This window comes from Crinia signifera, chromosome 5 (assembly GCF_055691185.1).
Source record: "Crinia signifera chromosome 5, ASM5569118v1, whole genome shotgun sequence".
Taxonomy (NCBI): Eukaryota; Metazoa; Chordata; class Amphibia; order Anura; family Myobatrachidae; genus Crinia; species Crinia signifera.
The window spans coordinates 298,050,168-298,068,743 of record NC_139221.1 but is presented as its reverse complement, the minus strand read 5'-3'; the positions used below and the strand labels follow the sequence as shown (position 1 = coordinate 298,068,743).

The 18,576-nt window shown below is 45.3% G+C and overlaps 1 protein-coding gene across 1 annotated transcript in view; it reads right to left on the bottom strand.

Annotated features, from left to right (window-relative positions):
- Positions 1-3,020: 3,020 nt before the first annotated feature.
- Positions 3,021-18,576, bottom strand: part of TRDMT1 (tRNA aspartic acid methyltransferase 1) — a 36,352-nt gene continuing 20,796 nt past the window's right edge. The window contains exons 3-11 of the mRNA XM_083189340.1: positions 18,494-18,570; positions 17,510-17,581; positions 16,512-16,577; positions 12,249-12,318; positions 10,758-10,841; positions 9,018-9,349; positions 7,219-7,276; positions 5,981-6,110; positions 3,021-3,221 (exon numbers count right to left, since the gene is read on the bottom strand). Of these exons, the coding sequence (XP_083045466.1) occupies positions 3,115-3,221; positions 5,981-6,110; positions 7,219-7,276; positions 9,018-9,349; positions 10,758-10,841; positions 12,249-12,318; positions 16,512-16,577; positions 17,510-17,581; positions 18,494-18,570 (996 nt within the window). The 3' untranslated portion in view covers positions 3,021-3,114. The remainder of the gene's footprint in view (positions 3,222-5,980; positions 6,111-7,218; positions 7,277-9,017; positions 9,350-10,757; positions 10,842-12,248; positions 12,319-16,511; positions 16,578-17,509; positions 17,582-18,493; positions 18,571-18,576) is intronic.

Below are 18,576 nucleotides of genomic sequence, written 5' to 3'. Positions count from 1 at the left end.
ATAGGATGCCACCTTTGTATGGTACTGTGATAGGATGCCCCCTTTGTATGGTACTGGGATAGGATGCCCCCTTTGTGTGGTACTGGGATAGGATGCCCCCTTTGTATGGTACTGTGATAGGATGCCCCCTTTGTGTGGTACTGGGATAGGATGCCCCCTTTGTGTGGTACTGTGATAGGATGCCCCCTTTGTATGGTACTGTGATAGGATGCCCCCTTTGTATGGTACTGGGATAGGATGCCCCCTTTGTGTGGTACTGTGATAGGATGCCCCCTTTGTATGGTACTGTGATAGGATGCCCCCTTTGTATGGTACTGGGATAGGATGCCCCCTTTGTATGGTACTGTGATAGGATGCCCCCTCTGTATGGTACTGTGATAGGATGCCCCCTTTGTATGGTACTGGGATAGGATGCCACCTTTGTATGGTACTGGGATAGGATGCCACCTTTGTGTGGTACTGTGATAGGATGCCACCTTTGTATGGTACTGTGATAGGATGCCCCCTTTGTGTTGTACTGTGATAGGATGCCCCCTTTGTGTGGTACTGTGATAGGAAGCCCCCTTTGTATGGTACTGGGATAGGATGCCCCCTTTGTGTGGTACTGTGATAGGATGCCCCCTTTGTGTGGTACTGTGATAGGATGCCCCCTTTGTATGGTACTGTGATAGGATGCCCCCTTTGTATGGTACTGTGATAGGATGCCCCCTTTGTATGGTACTGTGATAGGATGCCCCCTTTGTGTGGTACTGTGATAGGATGCCCCCTTTGTATGGTACTGTGATAGGATGCCCCCTTTGTGTGGTACTGTGATAGGATGCCACCTTTGTGTGGTACTGTGATAGGATGCCCCCTTTGTGTGGTACTGGGATAGGATGCCCCCTTTGTGTGGTACTGGGATAGGATGCCCCCTTTGTATGGTACTGTGATAGGATGCCCCCTTTGTGTGGTACTGTGATAGGATGCCCCCTTTGTATGGTACTGTGATAGGATGCCCCCTTTGTATGGTACTGGGATAGAATGCCACCTTTGTGTGGTACTGGGATAGGATGCCCCCTTTGTGTGGTACTGTGATAGGATGCCCCCTTTGTATGGTACTGTGATAGGATGCCCCCTTTGTGTGGTACTGTGATAGGATGCCACCTTTGTATGGTACTGTGATAGGATGCCCCCTTTGTATGGTACTGGGATAGGATGCCCCCTTTGTGTGGTACTGTGATAGGATGCCACCTTTGTATGGTACTGTGATAGGATGCCCCCTTTGTATGGTACTGGGATAGGATGCCCCCTTTGTGTGGTACTGGGATAGGATGCCCCCTTTGTATGGTACTGTGATAGGATGCCCCCTTTGTGTGGTACTGGGATAGGATGCCCCCTTTGTGTGGTACTGTGATAGGATGCCCCCTTTGTATGGTACTGTGATAGGATGCCCCCTTTGTATGGTACTGGGATAGGATGCCCCCTTTGTGTGGTACTGTGATAGGATGCCCCCTTTGTATGGTACTGTGATAGGATGCCCCCTTTGTATGGTACTGGGATAGGATGCCCCCTTTGTATGGTACTGTGATAGGATGCCCCCTCTGTATGGTACTGTGATAGGATGCCCCCTTTGTATGGTACTGGGATAGGATGCCACCTTTGTATGGTACTGGGATAGGATGCCACCTTTGTGTGGTACTGTGATAGGATGCCACCTTTGTATGGTACTGTGATAGGATGCCCCCTTTGTGTTGTACTGTGATAGGATGCCCCCTTTGTGTGGTACTGTGATAGGAAGCCCCCTTTGTATGGTACTGGGATAGGATGCCCCCTTTGTGTGGTACTGTGATAGGATGCCCCCTTTGTATGGTACTGTGATAGGATGCCCCCTTTGTGTGGTACTGTGATAGGATGCCTCCTTTGTATGGTACTGGGATAGGATGCCCCCTTTGTATGGTACTGTGATAGGATGCCCCCTTTGTATGGTACTGTGATAGGATGCCCCCTTTGTGTGGTACTGGGATAGGATGCCCCCTTTGTATGGTACTGTGATAGGATGCCCCCTTTGTATGGTACTGTGATAGGATGCCCCCTTTGTATGGTACTGGGATAGGATGCCCCCTTTGTGTGGTACTGTCAGTAATAAGATGCCACCTTTGTATAGTACTGGGATAGGATGCCCCCTTTGTATGGTACTGTGATCGGATGCCCCCTTTGTATGGTACTGTGATAGGAAGCCCCCTTTGTGTGGTACTGTCAGTAATAAGATGCCACCTTTGTATGGTACTGTGATAGGATGCCCCCTTTGTGTGGTACTGTGATAGGATGCCCCCTTTGTGTGGTACTGACAGTAATAAGATGCCACCTTTGCAATAAGACGGTTTGTGTTATTTTATCCCTGCTGGATATTCCGCGGTCACCTGTAATTGATATTTTTAGATAGTGGAAGCATTTTGGCAACTCAGCTATAAAGGGGAAGCCTGCGCTAGATCACAGGGCGGGGCTAACTACTGCTAAGGTGCATGCTGTGTAAAAGTCGCCGGCGTTCTGCTGATTCCATAGCTGAGAAGTTCTGAAATCCACTGGCATTAATGTAAGCACAAAAACTGTGCGGAGGGAGCTTAATGGCCAAGCCGCTGCGGCAAGCCTTACACCACCAGGTCCAATGCCAGGCGTCGGATGTAGTGGTGTAAAGCCCACAGACACTGGACCGTGGAGCAGAGGAGACGTGTTCTGTGACAAATCACACAATGGAAATTACAGTTTCCTACTGAGCAACCACATGGATCCCTTTGGTGACTACATCTATTAGTATCATCCTTTATTTATATGACGCCCCCAGGGATTTGCAGCACCCAATTAAAGAGTAAATAAATAAGTTAAATATGTGTATGACACAGCAACCATCTGAAAAGTGCATCGTTTGCTACAATTACCGTGCAACCCCCCCACCACTCACCCCACCCCCTCGTCTGTTGATTTAACAATACTGGAAGCTAAACACATGGCAAATAGTGAAAATAAAAATGCAAACAAAGCACACATTTTTTTATTGTAAAATATATTTTAATTCAATGAAATATCTATACATAAAGCAGTCATCCTGGTCCCGCCCAGATAGCATATCTCTCTGTATCAGTGTGACTGAAGCATCAGTGTGATGAGTTTGGCTACAATGTGTACATTCAGGCTGTTCCCCAGCAGGCGATATTGCTGTTTAACTGTTATCTTGTCAGGAAAACCTGAACGGAAACAGAAAATGTTAACGACCATTAGCACACGTCTGTTTTTTTCTTCACCAGTAACAGGAAACAAAACCAAATGCAATCTCTCTCTTGCTCTCTCACAGTGCATCCCGAAAGTATTCACAGCGCTTTGCTTTTCCCACATTTTTTTATGTTACAGCCTGATTTCAAAATGGAATTAATTCATTTTTTCTCTCAAAATTCTACACGTAACACACCATAATGATAATGTGAAAATAGGTTTTGGGAGATTTTTGCCAATTTATCAAAAATAAAAAACCTAAGAAATCACTTGTACACAAGTATTCACAGCCTTTGCACAATACTTTGTTGATGCACCTTTGGCAGCAATTACAGCCCCAAGTATTTTTGAATATGAAGCCACAAGCTTGGCACACCTATCTTTAGCCAGTTTCACCCATTACTCTTTGCAGCACCCCTCAAGCTCCATCAGGTTGGATGGGAAGCGTCGGTGCACAGCCATTTTCAGATCTCTCCTAGATGTTCAATCAGATTTAAGACTGGGCTCTGGTTGGGCCACTCAAGGACATCAACAGAGTTGTCCTGAAGCCACTTCTTTGATATCTTGGCTGTGTGCTTAAGGTCGTTAGATGAAAGATGCAGAAACCATCACCCTAGTCTGGGTCAAGAGCGCTCTGGAGCAGGCATTCATCCAGGATGTCTCTGTACATTGCTGCATTCATCTTTCCCTCTATCCTGACTAGCCCCAGTTCCTGCCACTGAAAAACATCCCACAGCATGATGCTGCCACCACCATGGTTCACTGTAGGGATGGTATTGGCCTGGTAATTATCGGTGCCTAGTTTCCTCCAAACATGACGCCTAGCATTCAAGCCAAAGAGTTAGATTTTTTGGTCTGAGAGTCCTTCAGGTGCATTTTGGCAAACTCCACATGGGCTGTTATGTGCTTTTTACTAAGGAGAGGCTTCTGTCTGGCCACTCTAGCATACAGGTCTGATTGGTGGATTGCTGCAGACATGGTTGTCCTGGAAGATTCTACGCTCTCCACAAAGAAATGCTGTAGCTCTGACAAAGTAACCATTGGGTTCTTGGTTACCTCCCTGACTAGGCCCCTTCTTCCCCGATTGCTCAGTTAAGATGGCCGGCCAGCTCTAGGAAGAGACCTGCTGGTTCTGAACGTCTTCCATTTATGGATGATGGAGGCAACTGTGCTCATTGGGACCTTCAAAGCAGCAGATATTTTTCTGTACCCTTCCCCAGATTTGTGCCTCGGGACAATCCTGTCTCGGAGGTCTACAGACAATTCCTTTGACTTCATGCTTGGTTTGTTCTCTGACATGCACTGTCCAGTGTGGGACCTTATATAGACAGGTGTGCACATAGATATATAGATATATATATCTATATATATGTGGCTAACTACTCCTCACTTATATGAGGTGAAGTACCGCCACTGACCAGTAGAGGCCACTCCACGGACCAAATCACTCCTTTGTGTGCTTAAAAATGTCACTACAGAAAGTGAAAGCAATTTTTGCAGCGACACTGGTCTGTTTCAAACTTGCTCGATATGGAGGGGGGGGAGCTGTGAAAACACAGATTGAAGGTAGGAGCATATAGGGACTGGAGAAGTTTGTGGGCTAAAAACTGTCACAGCTCAAAGTGAACGTACACTGCAGAAGCCGTCATTTTGACTGGCTTTTAACTAGTTATAAACATAATTGGTAAATGCATTACTATACCAAATAAGTGTAGTTGCTAACGATGCACAGCTAATTACGGTCTGCTTGTGATCCTAATCGTTAAGGTCACATAAGGTCATGCAGTTATTGCCTCTGTGACTTTTAAATGCCAATAAAACTGCTAAACAAAAGCAACTTATCCAACATGCTGTTGTGTTTACTAGTATGTAGGAGCTCAGATTAGCAATAAAATGCCTGCGGGTTGAGCCCTTGGAGAGTTGCTGGAAAACTATTACAGCCAATAGAATCGCAAACATTTACAAGCGTCTTTAACAAACCTCTGATCATGCACCATGATTAGACAGATCGGTGGGCACTTGAGTGGACTACAGGTGCAGGAGTCACGCTGCAGCATGTACAGAATACCGGAGCGCAGCCCAGTCTGGTCAGTGGCAGATCACAGAGGAGGAGATTACAATGGTCTAGCCGGGATATAATTAGATTAGAGTTTTTACCTTCCTGTATGAGGAATGTGACACTAAGCAGAATCAGGCAGATGTTCTCCGACCAAGTAACTTTATGCGGCGTATCAGTCAAGAAACATGATGGGAATGACACGTTTTTGTGTAAAAACTAGTTGGACCTATCACCGGGAACTAGTGACATTAGTGCGTCACGCCGTAGTGAGGTCATTAAACCTTGGTGCAGGCCTGGCCAACCTGTGGCTCTCCAGATGTTGTCAAACTACAAATCCCATCATGCCTTGACAAAGTTTTGCTATAAGGGAGTGTTAAAACTGTGGCAAGGCATGCTGGGATTTGTAGTTTCACAACATCTGGAGGGCCACAGCTTGGCCTGTCCTGTGTTAGTGAATTGAAAAACTGAATTTTGGTTTGACGATGTTGCTGTCTCTCCAGAGTATAGAGGTGCCCACACACACATAACCTCCAAACTCACTAAAGAGACCCATTTGTCACAACAAGGTACCATGCAAGTTTTTCTTATATATGCGTCTTAACATACTATTTTACACCAATTCCTTTGGTGATAAAAAATAACTTAACATTTTCTTTTATTACACTGTACACATACCAAACTCCGAGTGGAATCCGTGGAGATTTGCGATTTCTCTGGGTGTGAAATATCTCAGTTTCAGTGTGGACAGTTTAGTGAGTTTCTCCTCCTCGGACAATGTCTCCAATGATTTATACACCGAGCTAATCTGTCACCATGGGAACAAGAAACAAATATAAAGAGCAGGCAGACCGGCCACAGAATACAAGCACGACGTTTCAGTACATTGGAGGGGAATAGGGTTATGTGTTGTGTATTAGAGGAACTGCATGCCTTCGCTGATCGCAATACCCAGGCAGGTTAATATATTACAAATGGGGAGAGAGGAATGGATTGTCCAGTGTGGTGCACTAAATAAACACTAATATTAAAATATATTACATTTACTTGTTTAATATCAGCCTTTTACTCCAAACTCCCCACAACAGCACCAAACTCTCCGTTTCTGCCACCCTGATGCTTATTTCTGTGTCCTGTACATCTAGGGTGACCACCTCATCCCTTTAATTCCAGACACATATTAATTACACAGGTTCTGTGGCTGGCTGACTTCAAGACTCCATTTCACCTGGTTTTAAACTGCCACAGACCCTGTGTAATTAATAAGTGTCCGGAATTAAAGGGATGAGGTGGTCACCCTATGTACTGTACATTGATGCAGCAATGTTTATATATGTTTACATTAATGTACTTGTCCTGTACTTGTACTCCAATTCTGGCCGTACATTGTACGGTTTGGCCACTTTTCACCCAATTCTGACGGATTGTGCGAGGAAATTGAGTGAAAAGTGGTGAAATTGGATGTGTTCTGATCCGATGCAGTACGCGGTCCAGTGCCCAACGGATCGGAGTCGGACATCGGACCTGCCTGCCCGTCCCACCTCCGACAGCCTCCCGGCACCGGGGAATGGGATTGCATGTCACATGCAAAGAACCGCATACTATATATCACACGAGATCCAGCCACTCGGGAAGGTCATGGATGGCTTAAGGGGCAGGGGCAGCGGCTTCTCCTTGGAGAAGGTGCAGCGATCGCAGACCACCCCACCATTTAAAGTGAATGACCCCCTTGGTATGGATGATCTTAGCAGTTAGTCCATTACCATTCCCTGACCTGTGGGTGTAGTACCCCTGTAACTACCTGTCTCAGTGGGTATCTCTCTGTACCACTACATGTCAATCATTATACAGCGCTACACAATATGCTGGCGCTCTGTACATAGACAATGATAGTCATATATTACAGATACTCAGACCTCTACATCAATTGCAGCCTGAAGAACAGATCCCATTCCTTCCACGTAGTGCCCGTATCTACAGAGACCAGAGGAAACAGAGCAGAATATTCCTTTCATTTCATATAGGAAAATAAATCACTGTCTGAATAAAACGTGGAAATTACATTACTTTCCCCTCACCCACCTGTGTGTATATAGATTTGCATTATAGCAAGTGGAACCTCCATAATATGAGCTTAAATCACTAATAAGCAAGTCCACATACATCTAGTAGATGAGACATAGACTGTGATGGCAGACAAGGACCTATGGTCTCTAGCCAGTCCTAACGTTCCTGTTTTGGGGGAAATTTCTATTTTTGTAATATTTTATATAAAAGTCATTACAATAGCAAAAAATATGTTCCATGCATGCGTGATTTTACTGTACAACCGTTAGTTCCCAATCTGTGCCTAGGAGCACTTGCAGGTGTGCCTGGATTGGTGGTGTAGGACCAAGTCAAAATTATTTATGGTCAACGTAACAGGCAAAACCGGTGCTGGTGGTTTCCAATCATAAAATATATGAACAGAAGCGAATCCTGTCCCTCACCACATAGCTGACCCTCAGGACGACATATAAACCTTATTTACTTAATTACATTATTTTTTTCTAAATTAATTAGAATGTTTTTGGCCTAGGGGTGCCACAACAACATCTCAGATACCATAGGGAGCCATAATTCGAAAAATGTTTGGGAACCATTTCCTTAGTCTTCCTGCATCCTTTTAACTTTGAATGGTTGTAAGGTATCTTCCATATTTTTTCCCCTCTAAAACCCGCGACCCCCCCCCCCCCCCCCACACACACACACACACACCCCAATTAAAAATATCACAGGAGAGCTGAGAGAAGCTTTTGGGCATTTATGGGCTAGTAGTCATAAGTGGACTCCTATGTGCATGAGTGACCAGACTGGCGCTTTACATATCCTTAGTGTTTAAAAGGGCCCCAACTGAAATAAACAAGGAAAAATAAAAGTAAATACTAGAAAATAATAATAACACAATAATGATAATGTGAAAACAGTACTTTATTTTAGATGTGCTCTTGGTCTGAGAACCATCGCTAAAGTTCTCCACACTGAGGGGTAGATGTATGAAGGGGATGCAGTTAAAATCCCGGCGGTCGGGATCCCGGCGTTCAGAATTCCGAAGCCGGAATCCCGACCCCCGAAATCCCGACACTTTCTCCCTCCGTGGGTGTCCACGACACCCCTGGAGGGAGAATAAATTAGTGTGCCGAGCGTAGCGAGGCACCGGGCCCGCTGCGTGGCGAGCGCAGCGAGCCCGCAAGGGGGGGCGATCCACGTCCCCCCCCTTGTCGGGATTTCGGCAGTCGGGATTCAGGTGTCGGGATTTTGAACGCCGGGATCCCGACCGTATGAAGCAGTGATACGGGAAGAGAAGTGATAAAGTGCCTGATATTTTATCACTGGCCAATCAGCTCCTGACTGTTAAATTACAGGCTGGGTTTAAAAGTGACAGTTAGGAGCTGATTGGTCGGTGATACAGTACCAGGCACTTTATCACTTCTCCCCTCCTTATCACTGCTTCGGAAATCTACCCCTGTGTAACATGGGGCCTACTGTAGAAGTATAACTCTTTGGGTGGCGGTCCTCTTTTAAGTTTTAAATACACCACTAAAAAAAGTTTCCAGTTGTCAGCACAGGTATTTTTCCAGGTTATAAAATCTGTGTTATTCCTCGTGGGTAAAACATTAAATCAGTTGCCATACAAACACATAGGACTGTAAGGTTAACAGTCATTCGCACTCACCCCTTTGTGAAGCACGTCGACCTTCTACATGTGGGTTTAACTATATCCAAAATGAAGGCATATCGCAGTAAGGACTTTGGGGGCAGCAGGTACTGGCCGATCTCCACCGTCTCCTCCAGAAAGCCTTGTAGTGTTTGTACAGAGGAGTCATTGTCCTGGCTGGCTTTTCTCTCCAGCTCCTCGGCGGTTTCCAGCTTATACAGAACGGTCCCCTCTGGGGATTGGTTGTGGTTCTTCTGATCTACATCTGTCTGCGAGTTTCCTTCCAAACACGGAGCGGACCTGGGACAGTTCAGCACCGATGGCTTTGTACTTGGAAAGTCCTCAAGTATCTAACGTGGAATAGAACGAGACTTCTCACTGCTGTGTAGCCATACAGATAGCGGTTAATGCTGCGCAAGTAGTGACAGGTATCCAGACAACGGGTAGACAGCAAAAAGGTCGACAACCATTAGGTCGACATCCATTTAGGTCAACATGCATTAAGGTCAACATGCAAGAAGGGTCAATAAGCAAGAAGGGTCAACATGGGTTTAGGTCGATATTGTAATGATGTCAACACAACCATTAGGTCGACATGTGGAAGGTCGACAGTCAAAAGGTCGACATGGTGTTTTTCAAATTTTTGTGAGCCAACATGTGCCGACAGGCGGTATTTCATGCCCTACCATCCACTAGAGTGTGGTGGGAGAATAAAATAGTGTGCCGAGCGTAGCAAGCCATGCGAGGGGATATGGTGCTACATTGTATTGTCCATGTCGACTGTGTTGACATTTGGAACAATAAAATGTGAAAAACACCATGTCGACCTCAACCCATGTAGACCTTTTTGCTTGTGGACCTTAATGCATGTCACCCTAAATGGATGTCGACCTAATGGTGTCGACATTTTTGCTGTCTACCCGTTGTCCCACACCCCTAGTGAGGCTAAAGATTGACATTCTTTAATATGGTGTAAACTTACAAATTCTGTAATAATGAGTGACAAGAACAGGGACAAAATTCTAAGGTTAATTTATCTATCTATCTATCTATCTATCTATCTATCTATCTATCTATCTATCTATCTATCTATCTTCTTCTGTGTAAGGGATTAGATGTTAAAATCAACCCTACAGCAGCTTGGAAACTAATGGTCTTTAGGCAGACACTAAGGGCCAAATGTAATAGGGTGAGAGTTTCAGAAAGTGAGAGATTTTGGGAGAGTTTTCCCATGTTTTTTAAAGCAGCAATCATTTACATGGCAAAATCAACCTGGTTTTGCAGTGTAATTGATTGCTGCTTTAAAAAAAAGGGGAAAACTCTCCCAAAATCTCTCACTTTCTGAAACTCTCACCCTATTACATTTGGCCCTAAATAACTAATGTACTCCATATTATATCACGGCTGTAATAAAATGATTTCCCCTTTCACATCATGACAGTCATATGATCTCTTTTTTTAAAGGCTTAATAAGTTCGTAAACTGCTTTTCAGATTCTTTAACAGATCTATTTTAAAACAGCTCCTAAATCTAACTTCCAGGCTGCGCACAAGCATGCGCCATTCCCTGACACGCATGTGGCCGTGGCACTGCTGCCAGGGGCTGGCATGTAAATGGAATTACCCAGAAGGCTATTCTGGATTTTTTTTTGTTTGAGAGAGGTTTATGTACAAAACCGCACCAGGAAGGTTAAATCACATGCAGCTGGATACAGATTTCATAGTACACTATAAAGAAAACAAGAGGCTGGAAACTCACTTTATCCACGGTCTGGAAAGCAAATGGTTCTGCCTGAAGCTTTGCAATAATAAAGTATCGCAGCCTTGAATTTGGAATTCCAAGCTAGTAAAATAAAATATAAGGAAAGATGGATTTAAAAACCTACCGGTAAAATCTGGCGGTCACATTCGGTGTTTACAACTAGGGTAGAACACATCGGACAATCTCAATGCCCACGTTAAACGATAGTGTGCATGCACATATGTTCAGATCTAGTCATTGACTTTTCATGGTGGTCACATATACAAAATATATATAAAAATGCTAACTACTCCTCACCTCTATGAGATAAAGAGGCCACTCGACAGACCAAATGACTCCTCAACAGAAAGTGAAAGCACTTTTTGCAGGGACATTGATCTGTTCCAAACTTGCTGGATATGTAGCTGTCAAGACAGATATTGGAGGTAGGAGCAGATAGAGACGGGGTGGGCTGGAGAGTTTGTGGGCTAAAAACTGTCACAGCTCAAAGTGAAAGTACACTGCAGAAGCCGTCATTTTGATGGGCTTTGAGCTAGTTTTCTATACAAATGGGTGGATTTGTGCACACCACTAAATGTTCCATTACATCGCATGAACATAATGCAGGGTACATAAGTCATACTTGCCTACTTTTGAAAACTAGATTCAGGGAGATTATAGTTGGTAGTAGAATTTTGCACAGCACCCCAATGAGGGGGTGTGCCATGCTCCTCCTAAATGGCATGTCTAGTTCCATATATGGAGAGATTGTGAAAAGAGATTGTGAACTTGGCACCTAGAAACGTGGTTGTGTACTGCTACATCTGAGAGGAATCTTTTAAAATGACTTATATCCAAATGTAGATGAGCCCCAAAGCAGTTAGTAAGAGATACTATACTTGGTAATGTGCTGGGAAATGGTGCTGATGATTCAATGTAAATTTCTCATTCCTTATTACACAAAAATGTAACAGTGTAATGTGGGCTAAGTGAAATGGGGGAGATTGCTAGACTAATGAAGGAGCGAGGGAGATTGCTGCTATTTCAGGGAGTCTCCTGCAGAATTCAGGAGGGGAGGTAACTGTGACATAAGTCCACATATCAGACAGAGCTGCCCTGCCCTCACTTACATTGCACCATGGTTTTGTCAGGTGAAAATTGCTCCTTTTTTGATACTGCATGTTCCTAGCTCTGAATGAGGCCCTATGTATCAATGCTTATGTACAGTACGTCCATGCCTTTATTCAAACCGCCTCCATAACATTTGTACACTAACAGATATACTGTATCTCCATAAACAAAGGCGTTGGGGAGCTGTATATACAGTCACAGCTTCAGACAGGAAGTGGGAAATAACTATGATTACGGAATTATGACAACCTCAAAATATATTGTGATTATATTTAATGGTACCACAGGGGCTCTGAAGCACCGCACATTGGGATGGAACAAACACTGTCAGTTTCAAACATGAACTATCTGTGAGAGAACACATTGTGACCTACTTACACATGTTGGAGACAGGAGGAACTCCTGGTAACCATATCCACAACTTTGCAATGTCCTGATCAATGAGTCTCTGCAATAAAAAATAATTAAGTTACTGAGAGATGCCAAAATTGATGTTTAATGTGAATTCTTTAATACAGGCCAATCAGTTGCAATGTGAAATTTAGGTTGATCACTCATTCACTGTATGTATAGATTCGCAATCAGTCTTGTGTTGCTGAGACCTGACTAAAAGTGTGTACACATGGAGCGATTTTTGCTAGCGAGCAATTTTGACTAAGCGATTTTACTAGATACAACAGTGATTTTGACTAAGCGATTTGACTAAATGCACCAGCGATTTTGACTAAGCGATTTTGTCTATGGGCGATTTTGACTATTCTAGAATTAACATACTTGGTATTCATTGCAAGTCGCCTAGTAAATATCTCCCTCAGCCGTGAATACCAGTGATTTTGACTAGACAGCCAGCGATCTATTCAAACTATTCTTGCCTGGCAACTCTTTTTTACTAGGCGATATTATAGGGTGAGTTTGTCTAACCTTAACAGCGATCTTTACTGACCTTCTAAGCAATATTGACTATGTAGTCAAAATCGCTTAGACGGATCGCTCCGTGTGTACACAGCTTAAGAATATAGCCAAAATCCTCGCAGAGACACAGCTAATACTCTCATACAGTACGCCCTGTTTTTACACTTTGTACCACTGCAATCTCCTGGTAAGCGGCCCAGCTGCTTCTCAACTTCCCCAAATAGGCTCCAGCCTAATTGGTTCTGGATTAAAAGGTCTACACCAGGCATTCACAACCTCGTTCCTCAACGCACACTAAAGGCCCATACACACTGGGCGATTCTGAGCTGAAAGAAGCTCAGTTTCACAATTTGAGCTAATTTCCCGCACCACTGGCGGCGGCCGCGTATTAACAGCAGACTGATGCTGCTTTCACACCGCAAAACCTGCTCAGACCAGGTATTTAAAACGGTTTTTGAAACAGGTCAGAACAAGTTTAACCCCTTTCACACCGCATGTAAATGTGAAAAGCGGTAAAGCCCCCTTCCCCCTACTATGCTCGGAGAGACGGCGCTGAGACACAGGCAGCAGCAGCAGTGCAGGGTGTGCTGATGATGAGAGGGACGGCAGCGGTGCAGCTGATGGAGAGCGGGCAGGGGGGCGCATGGTGAGGTGATGGGGGGCATCACCTCACCATGCGCCCCCCTGCCCGCTCTCCATCAGCTGCACTGCTGGCTGCTCTCCGGCCCTCTCATCATCAGCACACCCTGCGCTGCTGCTTCTGCCTGTGTCGGACTGTCTCTCAGCGCCGTCTCTCCGAGTCCCATCCCCACCCCACCACGGAGGCCGCTCCCAGCTGCCCGCATTCCGCTGCTGCCCCGCTCCGGAACCGGTGAGACAGGGCAGACAGCCGCCCGCACCTCAGCCAGAGCCGCCCCTCCCCGCTCACCTCCTCGGCGCAGTGCAGCAGCCCCTGCTCTCACCCCGGGCAGGGCAGGACACAGTGCCCCGGAGTTGCAGGGACCCCCTGCCCCCAGCGCGACCATTCCCTTCCCTGCGCTGGGGGGGGGGGGGGGAGGGGGGGAGGGCTAATACCGTTTCAGACCCGTTCTAGACACCAAATAAACGGGTCTGAAACGGGTAGGACCCTCCATATTTACCGTTTCCAAAAAACGTGTTTTTTTGGGGAAACTGTAAAATCACTCAGCACCTTTCAGACCGCACACATTACCGTTTTGAAACTGTAAAAAACCGGCAATATAACGGTTAATATGTGCGGTCTGAAAGGGGCATCAACGGCTTTCTGTAGTGTCCTGCTGTGGAAAGTTGTTCACAGTGGCGAAAATCTCTGGGTAGGGGGGAAAACGTTCAGTGTGTATGCACTGAGCAATTTTCAGCCCAATGATTTCAGTGATCATTTCTGTGCATATACGCTGGCCAAAAATGCCTAGTGTGTATGCACCTTAACAATGCAGATTTTCGCGAAATCCAGGCTTCAGCATGAATGGTTAAATCAAAATAACTGAGGTACTGATTAAGTCACCTGTGCTCAAGCATGGATATCACAAAAGAAAACAAGAAAACTCTTGGCGCTGGGGATGTAAAATAATCAGTTTCAAGCTGAAAATTTTTTTTATAAAGGGATGTAGCAAACACGGGTGGATCATTCACTTGTCCACTGCAGAGTAAAGTACAACTCTTGCTGGTTGCCATACAGGCACAATGTAAAAAGGGAAGGGAAGCTGCTCGGGCAGGTGAATCATTATTAGACCAATGTACCGTTAATTATTATATAAACAGACAATGAATTAAAAAGAACATTTTCACAATTTATTAGTGTGTTTGTTCCCACAATAAATATACTTCATTCATATTTGACAGTCTGAGATAGACACAATTAGTATTAAAATGATACAATTTAACGGTTCATTGAATAGATGAATGAAATGTAAAAATTACAAAAATGTATGGGATTATCACCATGTATGAACAGTAGCAAAGGAAGGGAACAGTGGATGGCAGGAGATATGTGGACATAGTCCCGAACAATGATCTCCGCTCTGGGTATTCCGCTGAAGTTGTAAGTACAAGATATATCTGAAAAACACGTCCTGCGATAGGGCTGTGAGGAAGAGATGCCCAAGAAGCCTCCTCGAGCAGGGCCGGCGCCACCACTAGGCAAATCTAGGCATTTGCCTAGGGCGCCGGCCACTGGAGGGCGGCATTTCGCCCCCCCCGCCCCCCCCCCCCCCCGTGCCGCGGGGGTACCTGTCCTGCGGCTGTGTATATAAAGCTTGCGGCGGCAGCGGGGGATCCCTGCAGTCAAGAAATAACGAGCGATATCGGCCTGGCTACGTGGAAGCGCTTCTGTTGTGGAAACACTGGCCGCAAGCTGATTGGCTGAGATTCAGCCAATCAGCGTGCGCCGTGCGGTCAGTGTTTCCACAACAGAAGCGCTTCCACGTAGCCAGGCGGATATCGCTCGTTATTTCTTGACTGCAGGGATCCCCCGCTGCCGCCGCCGCAAGCTTTATATACACAGCCGCAGGACAGGTACACCACCCCCCCCCCCGGCACCGGGGCGCCCCCACCCCGTCTCGCCTGGGGCGCTCCAGTGCCTTGCACCGGCCCTGTCCTCGAGTCTCAAGGTGCAGCACTGTGACTGGGGGGGAGGGGGGTGTAAGTATGCGGCTGTCAGCGTGGATATCACAGAGGCCTGCACAGTTATACCCCTTTCACATCGCTCCGGGTTCATGTCGCTTTCTTGCCGGTTCGACCTGGTAATTGGTGCGATATGAAAGGGGTTACCGGTTACAGCTAACTGGTAGGAACACAGCAATACAAACCGGGTAAAAAAGAAGGGTTGTTACCGGTTCGTTGCCGTGCAGTGTGAATGGGTTAATCAGGTCGAGAAATATCGGCCGATATATCGTCCGATATTTACCGATAATCGGCCAATATTGGTCTGATGCGCACTCGCGTGGATCTTTTGCTAAATCTTCTGATCTTACGTGCTGCATGAAAGATCAGAAGATTTTAAGAAAAGATCCATAGGAACGCTCACGGGATCTTAAGAAGAATCTTTGGTAAAGATGTGCGCTTGCCTGAAATCTTTTGTCCAGGACGGACAAAACATTTCAAGGCTAATTTGTGCGCACATCTTATGATCGCAGATCGTTCTAGTGTGTGGGCACCTTTAGGGTTTCCTTCCATGTTTAAATAGGGAGGGGGGTATGCAATCTGGGATCACGGCTATCGATCCACGCCGATAGCCGTGATCCTGGCCCGTTTGCGGTCAGATCGACCACATAACAACAGACGGGATTCAATGTCCCGCCTGCCGATGGGCGCAAAAGGGGCGTGGCCGTGAAACCGGGCGTGGATTGTCGATCTGCGGCCCGGATGACGACAATTCACAGCCGTTATCAGCAGAACGGGCCCGACAGCTTCTGAAGTCGGGTCCCGTTCTGCCGTGATCCTGCATCAATGCTGTTGTTAATGACAGCATTGAATGGGGACCTGCCGCTATTTCCCATGTCAGAAATAGCGGCGTCACATTGCATACCCCCCCCCTAATGAACGATACAACTGTGCGCAGGCCAAATGGAGCAACACTTGAATTTCTCTGAAGAGCCGGCGGAGCACAACACACTTGCGTTCCCCCCATAGAGGTAAGGAGCAGCATTAGTCTTTTATCATATAGGATAGACAAACTTTAAACTCAAATGTCTAAATAAAGAAAACCATTACCGTGCTGCAGAGGATTCAAATCCTTTCACATTCTCCAAAAGAATATAAGTGGGAGGCTTCTTTAATCTAAATACATTAATAAATAAGTATAAAAATGGGTTACAAATTAAATGTCTGATTCTAATTTGCAAGCAAAGCAAAAAAAGCAAGCAACTGGGCAGAATCATGCTGCACTGCGGGTGGGGCAGATGTAACAGGTGCAGAGAGAGTTAAGCTGGGTAAACACTAGATGTGTGTACCCAGTTGATGCCGGCAGAGCGTGATCCACGCTGCATTTAGCAGCATCTCTTTCACAAATGATGTCGCTGAAGACGCATTGGAGCGTGCACATCCCCGGCATAGCCGGTGCACACTAGACGTACGCCCGGTATCTCCACCAGATCGCACAGCATATCGTCTAGTTAGTATGTACTCAGCTTTATATTTGGGTGAGGTGTGTTCAAACTGAAATCTGCCTTACAGCGCTGAGGTCATGGGTTCGATTCCCACCTTGGCCCCAACTGTGCAGAGTTTGTATATTCTCCCCGTACTTGTGTGGGTTTCCTCCGGGTACTCCGGTTTCCTCCCACAATCCAAAAATATAACGGTAGGTTAATTATCTCCCAACACAAAATGAACCCTTGAATAAATGAATGTGTGCGTGTACATGTGGTAGGGAATATAGATCGTAAGCTCCACTGGGGCAGGGACTGATGTGAGTGTTCAAATATTCTCTGCAAGGTGCTGCGGAATATGTGTGCTCTCTATAAATAACTGGTATTAAATAATAAAATAAATAAATAACTACAGCTATAAAGTGAACTAGAGAAAAGTCAGACAGTCAGCCATTTTCAGTATATGTACGTCACATAGTTATAAAAAACTAAAATAAAAAGACAGGTAAGATATGCAATTCAACAGAATAAGCAGCAGCGATTTATCTCAGCTCATGGATTAATGGAATTTGGTCCAAGCATAATCTAAGTTTTAGAACTTTAATGTAAGAGCTGACAGTGCACCTTGGGAGGACTTCCAAAACATAGAGGAAACTCTTTGCCCTGGGATCAGACACATCGCCCTTCAAGCCAATCCTAAAAAGAGAAACACAATATAAACAGTCAGATAAAACCTGGACAGTAATCAGCTTATGAATAGCAATAAGAAATGAAAATAAAAAGATGTTTGGGTGCCAGCTAAGCAATTCTCACAGAGAGCAAAAACAGGAGCCCGAGCACTCTATTAAATAAAACTCCTGACTATTAATTAGCTCATCTAAAAAGGGATACATCTTATGGACATTAGATTATGCATATTTAAATAAATAAAGGAACTAAGCTTGTGGAAACATCATCAGCTTTTTTGTTATGGCCTCATTAATACTCAGATGATCCCTACTGCTATCGGGTACGATAGTGTCTAGACACATGAAAAAGGTTGACATGCGTCAGGTCGAAATGGTCAAAAGGTCGACACAAGCAAAGTTTTTTGCCTTTTTTGGGTGTGTCGACATAGGTTGACATGAACACCGTATAAGTGTGCTGCTTCAGGCACACTATTATATTCTCCGTCTATGCCCACAGGGACGGTAAACTATGAACAAGTCGGTTTGAAATCAAAACCATGAAAAACTCATGACAACCTTTTTCCTTGTTGACCTATTGGCCATCTTCACCTTTTTCATGAGTCAGCTTTTTGACTGTTGACCAACAGTTGTTGAACTTTTGACTTTCGACCTAAAAACATATACCCTACTATCTGGGTGCTGCACTTCTTATGGTGGTGGATGGTATGGAAGGGGGTAATAAGAGAATATGCCTATAACCCCAATATGCTCGCTTGTAATAAATGGGAGTAAGCAGAGTAGACAGCGTCCAATCGACGCGGCGGCTACACACGGATGCATGGTATTGGACACCAGGGGTAAGAACCCATGCAAATAGGTTTTTATATGAGCACTGTTCTATTGTTCACAATTTAGTTTAAGTAATATTTTGTACACATACCGTGTAAATGGTTGGCATGGCGGACTCATCAAGATCATGTCAAAAGACAAGCAATCCAGCTCCTTTACCGGTATCCCCTGACA